The 12,809-nt window shown below is 42.8% G+C and overlaps 1 protein-coding gene across 1 annotated transcript in view; it reads left to right on the top strand.

The window, feature by feature from the left end:
• Positions 1-12,809, top strand: part of SVEP1 (sushi, von Willebrand factor type A, EGF and pentraxin domain containing 1) — a 129,436-nt gene that overhangs the window by 27,399 nt on the left and 89,228 nt on the right. The window contains exons 4-5 of the mRNA XM_082204456.1: positions 6,048-6,206; positions 8,359-8,538. Coding sequence (XP_082060582.1) covers positions 6,048-6,206; positions 8,359-8,538 — 339 coding nt within the window. The remainder of the gene's footprint in view (positions 1-6,047; positions 6,207-8,358; positions 8,539-12,809) is intronic.

Here is a 12,809-nt window from a genome sequence, read left to right as displayed (position 1 = left end):
GTGACTGGGAATATTGGTTCAAAGAAATATAAACATTGTTGTTGAGCAGCATAGTTAAATAATCAATGGCATCTTAGGGAGGCTAGACATTTCACACCAAACTCCTAAAGGCAATGGCAGCTTGCTGAGTTTGTCATATTTTCATTTTGAAACATTCACCTGGGCATATGTTACACCTATAACATGTCCAAACTCAAACTCCACATTATCTGCATTTGCTTTTTTAAAATTTGCATGTACAGTGGTACCTCTGGTTGCGAACGGGATCCATTCCGGAGGCCCGTTCGCAACATGAAAGGAACGCAACCCGCAGCGGCGCGTCTGTGCACACGCGGGTTGCGATTCACCGCTTCTGCGCATGCACGTGACATCTTTTTGCATGTCTGCACATGCACGAGCGGCGAAACCCAGAAGTAACCCTTTCTGGTACTTCCAGGTTGCTGCGGGACGTAACCTGAAAGAACGTAACATGAAGTGGACATAACATGAGGTGTGACTGTAGCTCTCAGTGGCGTGCAGTCCGTGGACTAGGCTAGTTGCTTAAATGTTCCCCTGGCACCTCCTTCCCAAAGCTCAGGAAGCTTGTATCTGGCTTAAGGAGGCACAATGCTCCAACAGATCCAAGAGCCCTTCTGCCACCTTCCCAAAATCCTTGAGTTACATATGCTTCAGGTTACAGACTCCGTTAACCCAGAAGTAGTACCTCAGGTTAAGAACTTTGCTTCAGGATGAGAACAGAAATCACGTGGCAGCAGTGCGAGGCCCCATTAGCTAAAGTGGTGCTTCAGGTTAAGAATGGTATCAGGTTAAGAATGGACCTCCGGAACGAATTAAGTACTTAACCCGAGGTTCCACTGTACTGATGAAGCCCAGGACGGCGAAACAAGGCCAATATTCCAGAAATCCTTGTCTTAGACTCTGTGAAAGGATTCTGTGGAACTGCTACAACAACAACAACAGCAGCAGCAATAATTTATTATTTATACCCCGCCCATCTGGCTGGGCTTCCCCAGCCACTCTGGGTGGCTTCCAACAAAATATTAAAATACAGTAATGCATCAAACATTAAAAGCTTCCCTAAACAGGGCTGCCTTCAGATGTCTTCTAAAAGTCTGGTAGTTGTTGTTTTCTATGACATCTGGTGGGAGTGTGTTCCACAGGGCGTGTGCCACTACTGAGAAGGCCCTCTGCCTGGTTCTCTGTAACTTGGCTTCTCGCAGTGAGGGAACCGCCAGAAGGCCCTTGGAGCTGGACCTCAGTGTCCGGCTAGAACGATGGGGGTGGAGACGCTCCTTCAGGTATACTGGACCAAGGTTGTTTACAACCTTTCATGTGGGTTGTTTGGACCTTATGAACAGACAGGTGGAATAGACACTATTACACGGATGGACCTTATGCACGAACTGACTAGAGAATGATCTGACTCACTGGGTCTTCTGCTTTGTTCGTTTGTCGAACTTTATGAGTTACTTCTGTTGAAATTTATGATTTGATACATGAATAGTATACCTTATTTACCTGTATCTAAGAACACAGCTGGTTACGTCTTGTGCGTTTATTGAGTATGCTTTACGTGACCATAGGTTTGTTTGTTGTTGTTTTACACAACATCAGGACGCCATGACATTGCTGCCTCTCGCCCCCCCCCCCAAAAAAAAAATCACCCTCACAAGTTGGTGCCTCTGGTCCTAACTGCTCCCCCTACGGAAAATTTCACCGCTGCAATAGGTACTCAGGGTGACTTCAGGCTGAAGTGATTTAGAATTTCTTCTGCAGGGTGCTGCAAAGGCAAACTAATCTCTCTAATATAGCAGTTACAAGGCCCAATTTGTGCCTTGTGAGTAGTTTGTAGTTTCATAATGCAGTGTTGCAACACACGAGAGTTTCTGAAAGAGAAAGAATTAGCAGTGGCTGAAATCAATGCAGAGCATCTGTTGGTTATAGCAGGAAATATGCAAGAGTTATATAGTACATGCTGGGATTTAGCACAAATCTTCCCTGATCCTTGTAGACATGTTAGATGTTTCATTTGCAATTGCTGTACAAGACCTGTATAAAAAATATTTAACGAGATGCGCTCACTGGAATACTTTCGTAATCCTAGCAGCTTTTCTTCACAGAACTTTTAAAAAAGTATATATATATATATATATATATATATATATATATGCAGGTTTTGGTGTCTTCGGGTGTCTTCCCGTGTAAGAGTCGGGGTGTCTGTGCACAGACACCCCGACTCTTACACGGGAAGACACCCGAAGACACCAAAACCTGCATTCCTGTACCCGTGAAAATCTACGAAAGCATATATATATATATATATATATATATATATATATATATATATCTCGTGGGGTGATTTGGCAATCACTCACAATGTTGGGAGTTCATCCATGTCTTCTTTACTGAATTACTCCATTGATCAAATGCTATGTATGACGTATCCTTTGGAGTGACCTATCCTGGAAAAAGGCAAGGCTGCCTGGCACACTGAACAGGAGCATTCCAAATTATGGTATAATTATGTATTTAATGCGGGTATGATAATTCGGCACTTTGCTAAATGTTTTTAAGAAACCTTTGTAAGCCTGCAATACATCAGCTGCAAAACAGCTGAGTGTTAAGGGTCAGTGTGTGCAAGCTTATGCCTTTGGATTCTGGATCAATTAATTTGGAATAAATACTACCCTTTTTATATTAATAGTTACTATCATAGTTTTCACTTTATGCAGTGAAAGAGTGAATCGGCCTTTGAACTTAAAGCCATTCTTCCCTGACTTCCCTAATTATGAATTAAAGGTTAGCTGAATTGTGTTAAAGGAATAACGGATCTAAGCTAAGTAAACTTGCTTAGATGGAAGCTTGTTACCTCTGACTTTAAAGCAATGAAAATCAGATGGAGATGTTCGAAAGTAAGCATACTGACGGTTCTTTTGTTCTGTGATAAAGAAACATGGATGTAAAATGGATATCAATATTGATGCTCCACATTAGTGTTGCCCAATATCATTGTATTGATTATATTATGTGTGGATTGTTCAGATTTTTATTTTCACGTATAAAAAAGTCGTTTAGTCGTGTCCGACTCTTCATGACCCCATGGACCAGAGCACCCCAGGCGCTCCTGTCTTCCACTGCCTCCCGCAGTTTGGTCAAACTCATGCTGGTATTTTCGAGAACACTGTCCAACCATCTCGTCCTCTGTCGTCCCCTTCTCCTTGTGCCCTCCATCTTTCCCAACATCAGGGTCTTTCCCAGGGAGTCTTCTCTTCTCATGAGGTGGCCAAAGTCTTGGAGTCTCAGCTTCAGGATCTGTCCTTCCAGTTAGCACTCAGGGCTGATTTCCTTCAGAATGGATCAGTTTGATCTTCTTGCAGTCCATGGGACTCTCAAGAGTCTCCTCCAGCATCATAATTCAAAAGCATCAATTCTTCGGCGACCAGTCTTCTTTATGGTCCAGCTCTCACTTCCATACATCACAACTAATGTGTAAACATTAGTTTTAGGGAATACTTTGATGTTCTATGCTTTTTTGTTGCCTTCTTATTTCACAGCGTATAGTGATCTTTCTTGGTGGAACAGCACCATAATCAGTTACGGGTTTCCCCTCCCCTCTTTAGAATTCCTTTCTGCTTGGTATGGAGATTCAATCTTGTTAAACCACCCCCAGAATTTCCCCAGCCCCTACCAAAGCTTTTAGTGTGCAGGTTTACTCTGTGTAAAAACGAGAGCACATTAATAGGCTTCTAAAGATCTATTAGCAGTGCAGAGCAAATCGTAAAACTCACTAATCTGACCAGTTATTACCATCAGGTATGGAAAATGCTATTTAAGGATTATTTCCCCCATGTAATTGAGTTCACTGAATAAATGCATTTTTAAATATGTTGTTTCCAGTATTTTAACCTCTTAAATGCATTCTCTTCACATTGCTCATCTCTTTGCACTAGAGCAATCTGTACAAATGTTACCGAGAAAGGGGATGTGGGCAGCAGTCTGTGGGGTAGCAGGGAAGAAATTTGGGCAGGTGGCAGAATGAAGTAGAAAAAGTCAAGTAGTATACTTAAAATATCTTATCTTCCAGTTTGGTAAATAAGCCAGGAACACTAAAATACTGAAATAGAGCAACAACAACAAAAACAACACACAAAAAGCATAATAAAACATCAAACATTAAAAACTTCCCGACACAGGGCTGCCTTCAGAAGTCCTTGTGTAGTTGTTTATCTCCTTGACATCTTATAGGAGGGCATTCCACAGGGAAGGTGCCACCACCAAGAAGGCCCTCTGCCTGGTTCCCTGTAACTTTACTTCTTGCAATTAGGGAACCACCAGAAGACCCTCGGACACCGGACCTCAGTGTCTGGGCTGAATGATGGGGGTGGAGATGCTCCTTCAGGTCTACTGGGCCGAGGCTGTTTAGGGCTTTAAAGGTCAGCACCAATACTTTGAATTGTGCTCGGAAACATACTGGGAGCCAATGTAGGTCTTTCAGGACCGGTTTTATATGGTCTCGGAGGCCACTGCCAGTCACCAGTCTAGCTGCCGCATTCTGGATTAGTTGTAGTTTCCGAGTCACCTTCGAAGGCAGCCCCACGTAGAGTGCATTGCAGTAGTCCAAGCGGGAGATAACTAGAGCATGCACACCTCTGGCGAGACAGACAGCGGGCAGGTAGTACCGTGTCTCATCCAGCAAATGAACATACAAAGTACACATTTTAGTAAGCTTCCCCTTGAAAGTAAAGATTGGCTGTATTTTTACTGAAATTATAATAAACAAGCAAACAAACAAACAAATAAAGTTATTATTTATGCCCTGCCCATAAATGGCCAAAAAGGTAGTCTGGTAGATGAAATTGGTGGAATATGTGGAATTAGGAAATTTAACTAATAGAATAAGATATCAGAAAGATGGAGTATTTAAAGAAGAGTGGGAAATGTTTGCAGAATATCTGGAGAATAATTGTACACAAGTTAAAACATTAGCAGGATTAGAGTAAATTCAGCAGTTTAAATTATATGAAGATATAGTGAGGAGGGGGACAATAAAACATATCGAATAGAATATGTAGAATAGGTAGTTCTAATGGCTTATTAAACAGAACCAAGGAAGGGAGGAAGGGAAGTCGACAATTCTGACTGTGTGGTTATGTTGAATGGAATGTGAAAATTTGTAATGGGCAAAGTATAAATAAAATAAAATTAACCAGTAGTCAAGAATAATGGGAGTTGGTGTCCAGCAATATCTGGAGAGCCAAAGGTAACAACTTCTTCTTCCTCTTCTTCTTCTTCTTCTTCTTTTTCTTCTTCTTCTTCTTCTTCTTCTTCTTCTTCTTCTTCGGCAATCACTCATAATCTAGTAATATTGTCTTCCATGAACACAGTTTTAACGGTGAGTCCATAAGTGAATGTGGAGGCCAGTTCTGGATCCACACATCCTTCCACAGTGGGGGCATTGGTTTCCGGGTGGGAGTTGATCACGGTGAGGGTTTGCCAAATATGCCTTCCTCTTAGCATGTTTCTCCCTTTCGTCCTGAGTTCGAGCGTCTTCAAAGTCCATAGTAAAGGCTGTTCTGCAATTGGAGCACTTGCAAGCCAGTGTTTCCCGGTTGTTGGTGCTTATACTACATTATTTTTTAGATTTGCCTTGAGAGTGTCTTTAAACCTCTTTTGTTGTCCACCGGCATTACACTTTCCATTCTTAAGCTGAGAATAGAGTAGTTGCTTTGGAAGACCATAATCAGGCATCTGCACGACATGACAGCATCAATGAAGTTGATGTTGAAGAATCATTGCTTCGACACTGGTGAACTTTGCTACTTCCAGTACACTGACATTAGTTTGCCTGTCTTCCCAAGTGATATGTAAAAATCTTTGGATACACCGTTGATGGAATATTTCAAGGAGCTGGAGATGACACTTGTAGGTGGTCCATGTTTCACAAGCGTACAGTACCTGTGGATGAAGGAGTAGGGACTACAGCTTTGCAATATACTTTTGCAACTTGATCCTGACTTGGGTTTTATTGCCCTTTCTTTGCTTTTTAGCCTGCCCACCAGGGACCTACAAGCCTGAAGGTTCACCAGGTGGAATAAGCACCTGCATCTCATGTCCTGATGAGAATCACACCTCTCCACCAGGAAGTACCTCTGTCGAGGACTGCAGATGCAAGGAAGGGTATCGGTCTTCGGGCCAGACTTGTGAAGGTAAGCTGTTCATCCATCCTCAAAACAGAGAGAGAGATCCCCAAAATATTAATATCATGATCAATAATTCTTTAAGATAGTGGTGAAGATTGTTTGTTTGTTTTTCATTTTTCTTATGAAGGTTTCCTTTCCAAACTGATTTATCTGACAAGGATCCCCTTTGTATCTCCATAAAACCCGTGTACATTAGGAGAAGATTTGTGCTTGGACGCACTCACAGTTCATGTCAAGCGCTGAAGAAAAGGACACATGGATAGGACACATGCCTTGAATAGGAAAGCTGCTTGGATTGTTATGACTGCATAAATGACCTTTTGACTCATTCATGAGATTTGTTGTAGAATGGTGGTGGTGCAAATTCATAGCGACAATGTTTTCTTTTCTATTTTTAAACCAGAGGTTTGGAGTGCTTTGTCAGCAATATGCTGACATCTTTACTTCTCCTTTAGCTCTCCAGGTGAGGCAGTGGAAGTGCTGGACCATTGCCTTGTCTCTTTTATGGACTGGATGAGAGCCAACAAACTGAAGCTCAATCCAGAGAAGACTGAAGCGCTGTTAGTGGGTGGTTCCCTGGACCAGATGGCAGGGAGGTTGCCTGCTCTTCATGGGGTTATGCTCTGAAGTAGTGGGCTACTTGGGGGTACTCCTGTATCCTTTACTGTCACTTGAGCTTCCATCAACTTCGGTTGGTGGCCCAGCTATGCCCTTATTAGGCCAGGGACAACTACTGTTGTCTATGCTCTGGTAACCTCTAGGTTGTTGTTGTTTAGTCGTTTAGTCGTGTCCAACTCTTCGTGACCCCATGGACGCCAGGCACTTCTGTCTTCCACTGCCTCCCACAGTTTAGTCAAACTCATGCTGGTAGCTTCGAGAACACTATCCAACCATCTCGTCCTCTGTCATCCCCTTCTCCTTGTGCCCTCCATCTTTCCCAGCATCAGGGTCTTTCCCAGGGAGTCTTGTCTTCTCATGAGGTGGCCAAAGTATTGAAGTCTCAGCTTCTGGATCTGTCCTTCCAGTGAGCACTCAGGGCTGATTTCCTTCAGAATGGACATGTTTGATCTTCTTGCAGTCCATGGGACTCTCAAGAGTCTCCTCCAGCAACATAATTCTAAAGCATCAATTCTTCGGCGATCAGCCTTCTTTATGGTCCAGCTCTCACTTCCATACATCACTACTGGGAAAACCATAGCTTTAACTATATGGACCTTTGTTGGCAAGGTGATGTCTCTAACTAACCTCTAGGTTAGATTATTGCAATGCATTATACGTGAGGCTGCCCCTGAAGACGGCTTGGAAACTTCAGCTAGTACAGAATTCAGAGACCAGGTTTTTCACCAAGGGTAGACGGTTTGAGCACATCACACCAGTCCTGGCCCAACTGTAGTGGCTGCCAATAGGTTTCTGGGCCCAATTCAAAGTGCTGATTTTGACCTAGAAAACCCTATGCACATATGTGTTGTGGAAGAGGGGATTATTGGTTTGTTTCTGTTCTTATTTGTATTGTGTATTTTGAGGTTTTTTATATTTTAATTTTATGTTGCGAACCACCATGAGATCTATGGGTATAGAGCAGTATCCAAAATTAATAAATAATAAATCCTGTTTAGGAATCGCACAAAACGGTGACAATTAAGCCTGTAATCCTATACATGTTTACCTGGGTGAAGCCCTGTGGAGCACAGTGGGGCTTACTTCTGAATAGACATGTATAGGACTGTGCTGTAAGGGTGGGGCTGTGGTCTAAACCACTGAGCCTCTTGGGCTTGCCAATCAGAAGGTCGGTGGTTTGAATCCCCGCAACGGGGTGAGTTCCCATTGCTCGGTCCCAGCTCCTGCCAACCTAGCAGTTTGAAAGCACGCCAGTGCAAGTAGATAAATAGGTACTGCTATGGCGGGAAGGTAAACAGCATTTCTGTGCGCTCTGGTTTCCATCACAGTATCCTGTTGCACCAGCAGCTGTTTAGTCCTGCTGGCCACATGACCTGGAAAGCCATCCATGGACAAATGCCGGCTCCCTCGGCCTGAAAGTGAGATGAGTTCCACAACCCCATACTCACCTTTGACTGGCTTTAACTGCCCAGAGGTCCTTTACCTTTTACCTTTATGATTTTGCTGTAACCAGTTTGTAATTATTATTTGCTCCAATTAGTGGTTCACTGCCCTGAACTTCACCCTCCTGAAAATGGCTATTTTATCCAGAACACCTGCAACAATTATTTCAATGCTGCATGTGGAATCCGATGTAAAACAGGATTTGACCTGGTGGGAAGTAGCATACGACTTTGTCAACCCAATGGCCTATGGTCTGGTTCAGAAACAACATGCAGAGGTAAGAAGCCTTTACTTTTGAAAAAGAATTGTTGCCTTTCTCTTGTTGGCTTGGTTTCGTTGTTATTCTCTGCCAATCTTCCATGATATGGGTCCCAGGCAACCCAGTCAGATGGGCAGGGTACAAATAAATTATTATTATTATTATTATTATTATTATTATTATTATTATTATTATTATTATTTAGTATTCAATGAAAATTTACTCAGAATAGAAATTAATATACCTGAAGGAGCGTCTCCACCCCCATCCCTCAGCTCGGACACTAAGGTCCAGCTCCGAGGGCCTTCTGGCAGTTCCCTCACTGCGAGAAGGCAAGTCACAGGGAATCAGGCAGAGGGCCTTCTTGGTAGTGGCACCCGCCCTGTGGAACGCCCTCCCTTCAGATGTAAAGAAAATAAACAACTATCTGACTTTTAGAAGACATCTGAAGGCAGCCCTGTACAGGGAAGCTTTTAATGTTTGATGTCTTACCGTGTTTTTAGTATTCTGTTGTGAACTGCCCAGAGTGGCTGGGGAAACCAGCCAGATGGGCAGGGTATGAAGAAGAAGAAGAAGAAGAAGAAGAAGAAGAAGAAGAAGAAGAAGAAGAAGAAATAATTAGGTCCCTTCATTTCAGTGTGTCTGCTCTGAGTAAGATTTAGTTGCATACTATCCACAAAAGGTGTTTTTTTGTGTTACTGTCACGCTCATTCTTTGGGATGTTTTCCAAATAGGTACAAACTATTTTCTTTGATTCAATCTGTAAATGCTTTGAGAATCATGTTGCATTGTGTCCCCCAAGCAAATATGCATGTACAGCAATATCCAGAACCTGCATGTAAGAATCTTGTAATAACAGAAAATAGGAACCAGCCAATGCTTAGCTGACTGATCTGTTGGGGCAGCTGTTGCTTTTCATTTCCATGTGTACTACCTGATGGCTGAAGCTCATATTTTCTGCTTATTCACTTGAGAGGCTGGTTATTTGGTTATTTGTGCAGGGTTTCCCAAACTTGGGTCTCCACCTGTTTTTTTAGACTACAGTTCCCATCATCCCTGACCATGGGTCCTGCTAGCTAGGGATGATGGGAGTTGTAGTCCAAAAACAGCTGGAGACCCACGTTTGAGAAACTGTGGTTTAGGGGGAAGTCAATTGGTAACGATTTCACACTTAATTTTTTATTATTATTATTTAGGGAAGTATTGGCTTTGGGTAGCAAATGGAGCCTTTTCATTTTCTGTTAGTTTTCTCTGAGTGTCAGAAAGATAACAATTTTGATTAATTTCTGTTAATTTCCCTTCCAAGGCACATGGCTCTTAGGCGAGCGATGCTCAATTTAAGCATGGGCTCTGAGTACTATCCTCCATTCATATACTGATAAGGCATGTGGTAAGCAAAGGAGTGATCAAAGGAGCAGTTTCATGAGCCATCACGTTAATCCCAACACAAACCGCCCTCCCAGCTTTTTATCACATGCATTTGAAAGGACAACAGAAGGATGCTAATGCCCTCATAGGCTATGTTAACTTGCGGCATTAAACATTCATCCTTTTGCTGTGCTTGCTTGCTTAGTCAAAATATGTCACTAGTGTGACAAGCAGTGCTTAGACATATTAGCACATGTGTAAATTACACAGCAATAGTGTAAAAGTAAAGAGCAGGAAAGAGCAATTACGGTGAAGTTCGGTATTGATCAATGTTTTACACCTGATCTTTTCTTGTGATCACAGGAGTTTTGTGGCAGAACAACAATTTCAAGCGGATTTTGAAAAGTCACCTTGTAAAAAACAAATACCCACAAGGTGCATTGATTCAGGGGCAATTTTTCAAAATAATAATATTTGCCTTTCATGTAGAAATGCTACCTAAATCTGTCAGTTTTACTATGTCTGTGCACTGAATTTGCAGCAATGTCAGGGGAAGTCCTAGTTTCACAGTGGCCTGGTTTAATGTCAGTGTCTGAGAGCACAGGTCCCCAGAGTGGAGCTCACAGTTCTCTTCCCAGTCATTTTGCTGCTTTGGTGCACAGAGATAAGCTTATAGTAACTCTCGTGTCCTAACAGTGGCTCATGGTTTTGCTTTCTTCTGACTAACCATGAGCTGTAACCAGGTTCCTATAGTTTAAGGCTTGCAGTTTCACAGCTACACCTGGTGCAGTTTCACAGCTACACCAGAAGTCCAGGTTTGGACTACAGGCTAACCCAAGTGCCTGATGGAGTAGCAGAAATGGGATGAGCGAGGGAGCTACAATCTCCTCTCCCAGAGCTTCATGGTTTGGCCTAGAATGAAATGTGAATGCAAAATTAGATTCCTGGGCATGTGCTCATGCATGCACATTTAAGTGCCTATGTGTTTGGAGAGAAGGAAGGAATGAGCAGGAAAACTAAAGGGTGTGCCTGAATTAGATCTCATTCCATTTCTGCATTCACGAGGGCTGAGATAAGCTGTTTGTTCTGATTTTGGCTGTGCTGCATTGATCTGTGAGGAAAACCTCAAATGCTAGTACAAATGCACTGCAAGTAATTAAAATAAACTTTAAAAAAACACCAGTGTGGCTATAGTAAACCAACTGGGAACAAAGTCCCCTTACAGACAAGGACTCCTGTATAAAGAACATGGAAAAGATGTTCTCCCACTTAATCTCCATCCCACTTGTGTTCTGGTAAGGAGATCCTTTTCTGCGCGGTGAGCCAGAATATTCCAAGAACTAATTCGGCAAAGTGTGAGATTAATCAGGATTCACAGCATCCTCAGATATTTGGCATCTAATCTTAATAACAATAGATGAAATTGCCACAGACTTTTGGCTTTCCTGCTGGAGAAGAAACAACAGGCAAGAGATAATACTTAACATCCAACAGATTACAAAGTCTGTGCTTGTATGTGTGCCTGGGTATTGTTCCACAGGGTTTTATAAAGGCATTAAAATTGCCCTGGGAGATGTTGGAGGCGGGAGGAATCTCATGATGAGCCTTAATTCTTCCACAGATATTTTTTTTTTTTTTATCCTTGGCACCAAAGCTCTAAAGAATCCTAGATGCTTTTCCTCTTTTTTATGGAGAGGTTATCCAGAAATAAGCAAGCCTGCCAAATTAAACATAGCTGCAATAAAAAATTGCATAACGTGCTTCCAGGGGCCAAGCTTCTTAAAATATATTCAATCCCTTTTTTAAAACTTTTTTTTTTTAGTATGCAGTTTCATAAAGGGGAGGGGGGCGGCTTGGAGAAAGACAGCATTCTGGAACCGAACAACTTGACATTCCCAGTGCACAGATGTTAGATGGATGTTTGGTTTGCCACTTCATATTCTATTCTGTTCCTCAATTGTTTAAAAGGTCTGTTAGCAAATCTTCCTGTAATATTCTCCCTGAATGAGGGAAGCTGCTGCTGCTGTTGGGGTCACATCTTGTCGCTGGCAGATACGCAACCGTATTTTTGTACAGTTGACTTAACATGACTGATACCTCAGAGGATATTATCTGCTAATTAGCTGTCAAAAAGGTGTATATTTCTCTGGATAAATTGAATTCTGTGCTTGTGCTAGTCTCAGTTCCTATTTGATAATCGCTTTAATGAAACAAATAAAGAAAGGATGCCAAACAGTCGAGAAAAAGAGGTGCCAGAACTCACCATGAACACCTCCCTTGTTCTCTTTAGAATGGCAAGGGCACCCATCTGAGAGCTGGTGGAACTGAGTTCTAGTTTTTTTGGGGGGAGCCACAATGCCAAATATTCCTAGCTGTGGAATTTTATAAAAGGAATTTCCTCAGGAGGATCTGTTCAGACATTACTTGGCCCCAGGTATCAGTGATGGTGGGTGGCGCTGTGGGTTAAACCACAGTGCCTAGGACTTGCCGATCAGAAGGTCGGCAGTTCGATCCCCGCGATGGGGTGAGCTCCCGTTGCTCGGTCCCAGCTCCTGCCAACCTAGCAGTTCAAAAGCACATCAGAGTGCAAGTAGATAAATAGGTACCGCTCCAGCGGGAAGGTAAACGGTGTTTCCGTGCGCTGCTCTGGTTCGCCAGAAGCGGCTTAGTTATGCTGGCCACATGACCCAGAAGTTGTATGCCGGCTCCCTCAGCCAATAAAGTGAGATGAGCGCCACAACCCCAGAGTTGGCCATGACTGGACCTAATGGTCAGGGGTCCCTTTACCTTTACCTTTAGCCCCTTTCACCCCCTGAAGCAAAACAGGAATGTGCCACTTCATGCCCCCCTATTCTGCTGCCACCAGAACACACAAACCCTTACCAAACTTTGCAAGAGAATGGGTGTTCTGCTAAGCGTTT

Source organism: Podarcis vaucheri (genome assembly GCF_965113315.1).
Source record: "Podarcis vaucheri genome assembly, chromosome: 17".
NCBI lineage: Eukaryota > Metazoa > Chordata > Lepidosauria > Squamata > Lacertidae > Podarcis > Podarcis vaucheri.
The sequence above is the reverse complement of the archived record's forward strand: the minus strand, read 5'-3'. Positions and strand labels throughout refer to the sequence as shown.